The following is a 10,420-nucleotide window of genomic DNA, read 5'->3' as shown; positions in this document are numbered from 1 at the left end:
CATGTTTCGTGAGTCCTATAACAAGTTATTTGATGGAAATGTACAAACGAGTAAAATGACTTTAATGACACTATATAATTGAGGTCTTGAGTTATATATGTTATAATGTAGTAATACTTGAGGATTCCAAAAAAGTCACATAACGAGTACCATGTAACATTATAATGGTAGCTTGTGTAGATATAAGTTCATTGTTATTCTTAATAGTGAAATTAGTAGCTTGAGGAGTTGTAAGTCCATTATTGTTGTTTTTAGAGAGAATAGTAGTTAGTGTAACTGTAAATCCATTGTTGAATTTAATGGTGGATTGAGTAGCAGTAAACCATGTCTAGTCGTTAGACAATTATGACATTGGAGATGAAAAGGATTAGTTGATAAACGTTTCTCGAGTAGCTGTACACCTAACGATTGGTGTATCTATATGATTATACACTATATGAGTATATATTGGGTCCTGTGAAAGGCATTTGGATAGTTTAATTAAGTTTATGTTAGATTATGCTTATAATTAATGTTATAATTATTTTGTGCATTGTCGTTAGGGTTACTCACTAAGCTCTTTGTAGCTTACCATTTTGGTTGTTGTATGCCTTTCAAGTAAACTCATTAAAGAAGCAAGGAATTATAGAAGAGAGGCATTAATGCCTAGCTCAGATCATTTTATTTTATGTCTGTATTATGATCCTTTTGATAACTACTTATATTAGGTTGTTAATTAAAGTATACACCAAGACGATTTATGAATTAAAAAGTGAATCTTTTGGATGTAACTTGTGTTAAAAAGTCGGGTGTTACATCTACACATCACCAGTCAGTGTCTTTAACTCCCCAACATCTTGATCGCGTAACTCCAACATCTGAACCGGCCAACAACACCATTACCACCATTATCATCTTCACCTAATGTTCCCATGTTCTTGAGAATATTCATTTTCATCTATTTGATTGTGGGTATTGGGTATTCTTGAATGAAATTTGCTTGCATATTTAGAGATTCGTATGGGAAGGAGATGTGGATGGGTCTTAAATTTAATGATTGTGTATCGTATGTGTGTGTATGCATTGGACCATTTGTGCAAGTCCATGATTTTTTAAATCAAACCTAAAGTTTTTTGCAAACTACATGGACCATTTATACAATTTTCTCTTATTTTAATAATTATTGCATTGCATTTTAACTCTTATATTACAAATTAATTTCTTATGGTCATGTAGTATTTTTTATATCCATATATATAATAATTATTTTATTATCTTTTGGTTTTTTATAACAATCTGACATAATTATCCTTTTCGTATCTTGAAATCATAAATTTTATTGTTAAACATTATTTTTTTTTAAAAATACATTGTCTTAAAAAAATAATAATGTCAATTTAACCCTACAAATTCTACAATTTTGGTTTAAAATGTCATTAGTTTTTTTTTTAATACTTTAAAGGCATAAAGTGTTACCTACTAAAAAAGAGTGTTAAACTTTTTTTTGTTGGCTTCATAGGTAAAAAAAAATTAAAAAATAAAATAAAATGACGTGGCTATATATCAGACTACTTTGAGGGTGGTGATTACACATAGTGAAAGTCAACGGAGTTTGTCTTTCAAATGTGAGATTACTATACTTTCAAACCAAATAAAAACCACGGTGATGTAAATCTCGAACATACTATAGGTGTTGTGATCTCAATTCTCAACTGTTAGAATAAAGATGTGAATACGAATATGCAGTAATCAAGCTCATCTATTGAGGGGGCTTTTTAATGTTTGATCGATTACTTACAAGTTACAAATGGACACACGGTAGTTACAACCATGGAGATGATCTTAAGTCGAATCCAAGGGCTCTTGTTGCTTTACTCTTTCCAATGACGGTGGCCGACTCTTTATCGTCAAAGATCATAATATTCACTTTACAGTTTCTATTGAGCTTTTTAGCAATCGATTTTAATTTCGACGGTAATGAATTAATCTGTGTCCCTTCATCACTTTTGATGGTTGGTTTCATCACTGTAAACGACAGTTTCCGGTGTTTTAAGTGCCTAATTAACAGTTGAGCTCAACCTGATTTCAAAAAACCCACATTATCACCGGTTATTATCGTCTGATCTCTTGTTCATCAGCAAACTAGTTGGAAAATAAATAGAGCAGAATCGGAACATTCGTGTGAAGCTTTTCACAATTTGTTGAAGTTAAAACAATATCACCGATTAACCACGTGCACTTTTTCAAACATATATAGGAATTTGGTTTTTGAATTCGCTTTGACTCGTTGTGGATACAATTAAATTAAAAAAGAGGTACATGGGAAAAATATTTTCATACCTCGAACGAAAGATCTGCGACATTTTGACGTGTTACTTCATTGAAACTCCTCTATTCGCAATCATGAACTCTTCGCATCCGGATGACTTGGATGAACTCTTCCAGTGTACCACCATCCTTATAGTCAGTCGGTTCAAGAACTCAATGACAACTAGATGTCAACTAACCAACCCTTACGTATTTGAAATAGGGACTATTTTTATACCAAAGACTTTGTTTGTTGGACTTCTGTGAAATTATCCCCCTTTGAATATAAGCCCTTTATAAAGTATTTTATAAAAAGGAGGATTAACAAATTAATTTTAGAAAAATAGAAAATGGTTAATAGTCGAATAATACTTATAATAATATGTTTTTGTCAGATAATATTAAGATAAGAAGTTTTTGTGAAAAAACAATGATTGTGGACGCATAATTAACATTTTGGAGTATATATTTGCATTTAACTAGGATTGAAGTAATAAGACCAAAATATCACATGGGCTAGGAAAGTATTTGATAAGTTCGAAGAAATATTCCAACTACATTTTTTTTAGTTTTAGAAGGTTCAGCAAAGCTTCTCCTTCAACCTTAGAAGTCAAAGCTTTCTCCTTTGACTATTCTTGCAGTTGGATTTAGTCTTCACGACAACCCCTTCATATACATTCTCAACTCCTCCCCCTACCACTTTGATTCTCATAATTCACAAAAACACGCATTGCACAGGAATTAAAAGCTCCCGATACTCACACACAAATCCATTTTACTAGAACAAGGTTAAGTATGGCTTTCATTTGTGGTTCTCCCCATACCCAAGAAGAAGATGATTACGATGTGCTTTGGCCATTTCCTTCCACTTGTCCAAAAAAACCAACTAGAAGAGGACTCGTTTTCCGAGGCAGCCGAAGAAGTAAAAACCCAACAAACCCATACGCAGATCGTGGACTTGACAAATTTGAGGCACTTTTAGCTGATCTTGGTCACAAAAGACAGGAGATTTTGACACAGAAAGGGTCTGAAGATGTGTCCATGGTTAAGTTCGTTTACAGAAGCCCCGATGAAGTTAAACCTATTGTGGTCAAGTTACGCGGTAAAAGAAAACAAGATAACACGAGCTCATTGGAGAGTACTCCAGAAAGGGAACATCAAAAAGATGATGCTTTTGTTAAAGGGCATAATGATAATGGTAATGAATCCGAAGAAGGTAAAATAGTGAAAACATTGTTTGGTGATCCTAAGAAGAAGATTATGTTTTATCCATGGATAAGAAAGCTCGGAAAGGGGTGGAAACCTTCCTATTATTTCCCTTTGTTTCTGATCTTGATCTTAGTATTATTAATGTTTACTGGACGGTCTTTTGCGATCTTATGCACTTCTCTTGGTTGGTATTTGGTGCCCATCATTATCGAGTCATTAGATAAATCAAAGCAGCGGACGAAGATCACAGAGAGACAGTATATAAAAAAGGCAAGGCGAATCGATAAACAATCAACAGCATAAATAAATCAAGATTCGGATTGAGTTTTGAAGTAAATCAGCTTCTATGGCTCGTCCTTGAAAACCCAAACAACTTCATTTTTCCGTTTGTTTTATGGGTGTTCTTTCTTCCGTTTATCGTTTCTGGTGATCTTGATAATCGTTATGTATATTTTTTTTTTTTATTCTTTTGTTTACTTGTTTTTATTGTCATAGGCTTAGGCATGTCGAGTTGGACTGAAAGTTCGATCGTTTGTTGTATATATGTATTGTTTTGACGATTTTATAGATGTAAATGGGGACGCTATTTAAGGTTATGTTGGAATATAAAACACGGTCATTGTATATATCTTATTAATAATTAGTAATTCAAAAATTTTAAGATTTAAAGTAGTTAAATTTTTAATGAAAAAAACAAATCATAAAAAAAATAATAATAACTAAACATGTAAGAAACAAAAGTAAGTAAAATGTAAGATTCGTATGTCATCTAATTGATTAACAATGCTTTAATATTATACCGGATCGTCGGAATCTAAGTTGGCACCAGTGGACTTATGTCGCTAATCGCCACCACCGACGATGGCCACAAGACCACCGATGATATGCTAGGCTAGATCACGAGCTCCTACGAGCGCTGCGGATAGATCTATAAGCGTCGGTGAGTGTGAGGCCAGATTTCAGAGCTCCGGTGAGTAGCGATGCCAAATCTACGAGCTCTGGTGATCGAAAACTCTACCACCTCTGGCGAGTGACGGTGATCCACTGCTATCGTCTCCTTTCAGACCTGCTTCGTCTCCGATTACATACAACTACCTTGTTTATCTCCGACCACCACTGGCGCCGCTCGCCGCCCACTGTTCGCCAGAGAAGAAGCAACTTCATGTGCTTCAGGAGAAGGAGGCAATTCATTGTCGTTCATCGGTGCTGTTGTTAATAAGAAACCAAACCCACAACAATTTATATGTTAGAGAAATAGATGCAGGTAATATTTCAGTGCTTTCTTTTAATTTTCTGTGAGTGTTATCATCTATAGATACTAGCCATGTTATAGCTTGATACGTGTTTGCCTTTTGCTTTCTATTACTGCAATATAGGAAAATATAGGACCTGCAATATAAGACCTACTCTAAGTATAATATAAAAGCATTGTTAATCAATTAGATGACATACGAATCTTACATTTTATTTACTTTTGTTTCTTATATGTTTAGTTATTATTATTTTTTTTTATGATTTGTTTTTTTCATTAAAAATTTAACTATTTTAAATCTTAAAATTTTTGAATTACTAATTAAACATGTATCAGGTTGATTTTTCAAGAATATATCGATATACTAGCCACTTTATTCTAAAAGGTTTGCTTCGCTTTTAATCCACGTGATAAAAAATAGTTTTATTTTGATCGTTTTTTTGTTAAAATGTGAATTTAATGTTTAAATTTTTAATTTGTTGTTTGCTTTTGTTAATCTTAGTTGTAACTGTTATTAAATTGTGAATCGAAGTTTGTTTTCTTATTTGTTATAACATTTGCTTAAAATATTAAGTTATGAATCTATTGATATTAAGTTGTGAATCCATATTTTTTTCTTATTTGTTATAATATTTTCCTAAAAATGGTATTCATAACTTATGTTTTATGCTTTTATATATTATGATTTGAGTTTAGAATGTGTGTTATTATGTTAATGTTTTATCTCAAAAAATTATTAATTTAAGTTTTTTAAGTTGTGATTTTTATGTTTTAATGTTTCAGTTATTGTCTTAACCCGTGAATTTAGTGTATTAAGCTGTGATTTTTGTGTTTTAAACTGTAAATTGATTGCATTAAATTGTAAATTTTATGTTTACTCTATAAATTGACAATATTGAGCTATGAATTTCATGTATTAAACTGTGAATGTGTTAAGCTGTGAAGTTTGTGTATTACACTATGAGTTGACTGTATTAAAACTTTTAAGTTGATAATATAATTGTGAATTTATACGTTTTGTGTATTTAATTGTGATTTTATTGTATTAAACTGTGATATTTGTGTGTTTAAACTCTATATTACCTACATTAAGTTGTGCATTTTCTATTTAAACTATGAATTAACTATAATAAGTTGTGAATTTTATGTACTTAATCGTGATTTTGTGTTTTAAACTGTGAATTGACTGCATTAAGCTGTGAATTTTTTGTTTAAGCTGTGAATTGACTATATTAAGATGTAAATTTTTAATGAGTTTTATCTTAAAATATGAATGATTTATTTAAGAATGTTTGTATTAATTTTCTTGTTAATATATTTATTTTTTGTGTTGTACAAATATGTAAGAATGAATTAGTTTTTTATAATTATTTTGTATTAAACTCTAAATAAGAGAATTAATTGGTTATTAAATTGTGAATAATGTATTTGAGCTATCATTTAATGATTTTATATATACAGATCTTATTCGGAAGGAATGATGATTGTGACGATATCACATGTGGTTAGTGATGGTTGTGGTAGTGGGTGGTGGTAAAGTTTGGGTTTGACTTCTTTAAATATATAAATTAGTGATTATGTTATGAACTTTATGTACTAAACTAAAAATGGACTGTATTAAGTTGTATATATTATATAAATTTTGTGTTCAAATATAAATGAAGGTATGCATGAAAATATTAAATTGTGTATTACTGAATTAATATGTTTATTAAACTGTGATTATGGTATTTAAAATTGTGAATCTATCTTATGTAAACAAAATTTGTAAACAAATTTACAATTTAAAAAAATAAAAATTTAATTTATCAATGCATAATTCTATTTATTTTATTAAAATTTTGTATATTTGGCTGCAAAAATGAAAATATATTTATTAAAAAGTATTACCAAAGAAATAAAAAGTTACAATGCTTGTTCTATTAACCTGTGAATATAACCAGAAAATTATCATTTAATTTGGTGTTAGTTCGATAACGGTCCGACGGTAGTCCAACGGCGATCCGACGGTGGTTTGACGGCGATCCAACAAGTGGCAACTAACTGTAACTAACGAATAAATTTTTTTGCTTAATATAATATTAATGGTTGATTTGTTTGAAATGTCCTTAATAAAAACATTTTAAAAAAAATGGTTCTTAAGATTCTTAACCTTTTTGAGTTCTCATTTGAATCATTCCCTATATATATATATATATATATATATATATATATATATATATATATATATATATATATATATATATATATATATATATATATATATATATATATATATATATCAAGGCTGTCAAGATCGGGATCCTACATAGATTGTTTTTGGATTTGCAAGATCGGGATCGGGATCCTAAGATCCCACAAAATATAATATAATTTTAATTTATTATTTTTAAACATGAAAAATATTTCAAACATTTAATTTTTCATTCAAAAGTTATAAAAACTTCAAAATAGTAGTCATAAGTCACAACACAAAATGATAAACGGTAAATTGATAAAGGGTAAAAGACATAAAGTTGTCAAAATAATTTTCATTTACAAAAAAAAAAAATCAAGGGAAGGTAGGATCGGATCGGATCTCGATCCTACGATCCTACCTGCGATCATACCCTAGATACGATCCATTTACGATCCGGATCGTAGGATCGTACGATCCTACGATCAGGATCACGCTTTTGACAACCATGATATATATATATATATATATATATATATATATATATATATATATATATATATATATATATATATATATATATATATATATATATATATATATATATATAGGAGCGTTCAATCGATAACATTTCTTATCGCGAGAACATTTGAGAACAAATTTGGACCACACAAATGTTTTTAATTAAAATTATAAAATAACATTCATATAAATCAAAAAATAGTTACAAACAATTAAAAAACCCACTAACTAACACTAGTCACCACCCAACCAACACCACCCACCACCACCACCCATCACTAACCACCACCACCAACCACCACCCACCACCCATCACTACCAACCACCACCCGCCACCACCATCACCAGCCACCACCATCACCGCCCAACGACCACCACCTACCACCACCAACCACCTCCACCACCCACAACTACTACCTACCACCCATCACCACCACCCGCCACCGCCACCACCACCCACCACCACCACCCATCACCACCCACCACCACCACCCATCACTAACCACCACCACCAACCACCACCCATCATTACCCACCACCGCCAAGAACCACCACCCGCCACCATCACCCCCATCACCCACCACCATCACCACCCAACCACCACCACCCGCTGCCACCACCCGCCTCCACCACCTATCACCACCGCCCGCCACCACCACCAACAACCACTACCTACCACCCATCACCACCACCCATAACTACCCACCACCACCAACCACTACCCACCACCCATCACTACCCACCACCCACCACCACCCCCCACCCACCACCCACCACCACCACCGCCACCACCACCCATCACTACCCACCACCACCCACCACCCATCACTACCCACCACCTATCACCACCCACCCAGCACTACCCGCCACCACCACCCACATCCACCCATCACCCACCAAAACCACCACCCATCACTATCACCACCACTTGCAACCACCCACCCACCCACCACCACCCATCACCACACACCACCACCACCCGTCCTCCACCACCTGCTGCCACCACCCCCACCCCCACCTATAAAGATTTGTTATTGTGTTTTTAATTCATTAGTTTTTCTCGTGTATATAATCACATGTGATTATATGTATCGAGTCACATGTGACTATATATATCGAATCATATATGATTAATATGTTATTAAATACATATAATCACATGTGATTATATACACGTGAAAAACTAGTGAATCGAGAATACAAAAATGAATATTGTGTACGTAAATCATATGTGATTAGATACATATAATTACACGTGATTATATGTATTTAATAAAATATTATTTACGTGCGCCGTATTTATTTTCGTGTTTTCGATTTAATAGTTGGCATCGTGTATTAAATCACATGTGCTTATATGTATTTAATCACATATGATTTACATGGACAATATTTGTTTTCACGTGTTGATTCAATAGTTGTTCTTGTGTATTTAATCACATGCGATAATATTTATTTAATCACATATGATTCGTATGGAAAATATTTTTTCTTGCGTCGATTCAATAATTGTTCTAATATATTTAATCACATGTGATTATATGTATTTAATCACATATGATTTATGTGGACAAGATTCATTATTTCTTTCTCAATTCAATAGTTGTACTCATGTACTTAATCACATCTGATTATATGTATCAAATCGCATATGATTTATATTGATAATATTCATGATTCAATATTTTTTCTTATGTATTTAATCATTTGTGATTTTATGTATTAATCACATATGATTAATGTGGAAAAAGAAAAACTATTTAATCAAAAACACGAAAATGAATCTTGTGTACAGAAATCATATGTGACTAAATGTACAAGAACAACTATTGAACAAGAATGTGAAAATGAATATTTTCCATATAAATCATATCTAATTTGATACACATAATCTCATGTAATTAAGAACACAAGAACAACAACTGAATCGAGAACGCGAAAATAAATATTTTCCACATAAATTCTTGTGATTAGATACATATAATCACATGTGATTATATGCATTTCATCACATATGATATATGTAGACAATATTTATCTTTGTGTTCTCGATTCAATAGTTGTTCTTGTGTATATAATCATGTGTGATTATATGTATCTAATCACATATGATTTATATAGACATCATTATTTTTTGTCCGTATAAATCATATGTGACTAGATACATATAATCACATATGATTATATGTATTTAATCACATATGACTACAGTGGACAAAGAACAATTATTGAATCGAGAATGTGACAATGAATCTCATCCACATAAATCATATATGATTGGATACATATAATCACAAGTAATTATATGTATTTAATCAAATATGATTTATGTAGACAATATTTATTTTTGCGGTTTCGACTGAATAATTGCTTTTGTGTAATTAATCACATGTGATTATATGTATATAATCACATATGATTTGATGTGGACAAGATTTATTTTTTCCTTCTCGATTCAATAGTTGTGCTCATATATTTAATCACATACGATTATACATATAATCACATGTGATAAAATACATGAGAACAACTATTGAATCGACAAAGCAAAAATGAATTATGTCCACATAAATCATATGTGATTAGATTCATATAATCACATGTGATTATATGTATTTAATCACATATGATTAATTTGGATAAAGATTTGTTTTCGTGTTCTTGGTTTAATATTTGTTATTGTGTATATAATTACATGTGATTGTATGTATTTAATCACATATGATTTAAATAGACAAGATTTGTTTTTTTCCAAATAAAATCATATGTGATTAGAAACATATAATCACATCTGTTTAAATGTATTTAATCAAATATCATTAAAATGGAAAAAAAAACAATTATTGAATCGAGAACGCGAAAAGAATCTTAGCCACATAAATCATATGTGATTAGATACACATAATCACATGTTATTAGGGTATCTGTGAACAATAAAATAAAAACAAGTAATGCCTACATAATAGGAGAGTTAG

General features: G+C 31.4%; 1 protein-coding gene across 1 annotated transcript; it reads left to right on the top strand.

The window, feature by feature from the left end:
- Positions 1-2,964: 2,964 nt before the first annotated feature.
- LOC145108584 (uncharacterized) lies at positions 2,965-4,091 on the top strand. Its single transcript, XM_079045617.1, has one exon. It carries the CDS (start codon positions 3,082-3,084, stop codon positions 3,796-3,798), a length of 717 nt encoding a protein of 238 aa, XP_078901743.1. The 5' UTR covers positions 2,965-3,081; the 3' UTR covers positions 3,799-4,091.
- Positions 4,092-10,420: the final 6,329 nt, after the last annotated feature.

Source organism: Lactuca virosa, chromosome 4 (assembly GCF_052849685.1).
Source record: "Lactuca virosa cultivar CGN04683 chromosome 4, Lactuca_virosa_CGN04683_v6, whole genome shotgun sequence".
In the NCBI taxonomy this organism is placed as follows: domain Eukaryota; kingdom Viridiplantae; phylum Streptophyta; class Magnoliopsida; order Asterales; family Asteraceae; genus Lactuca; species Lactuca virosa.
This window is presented reverse-complemented; position numbering and strand designations above follow the sequence as displayed.

Excerpts from the sequence above, each read along its gene's own strand:
- LOC145108584 (XM_079045617.1), top strand. The coding sequence starts at position 3,082 with ATGGCTTTCATTTGTGGTTCTCCCCATACCCAAGAAGAAGATGATTAC.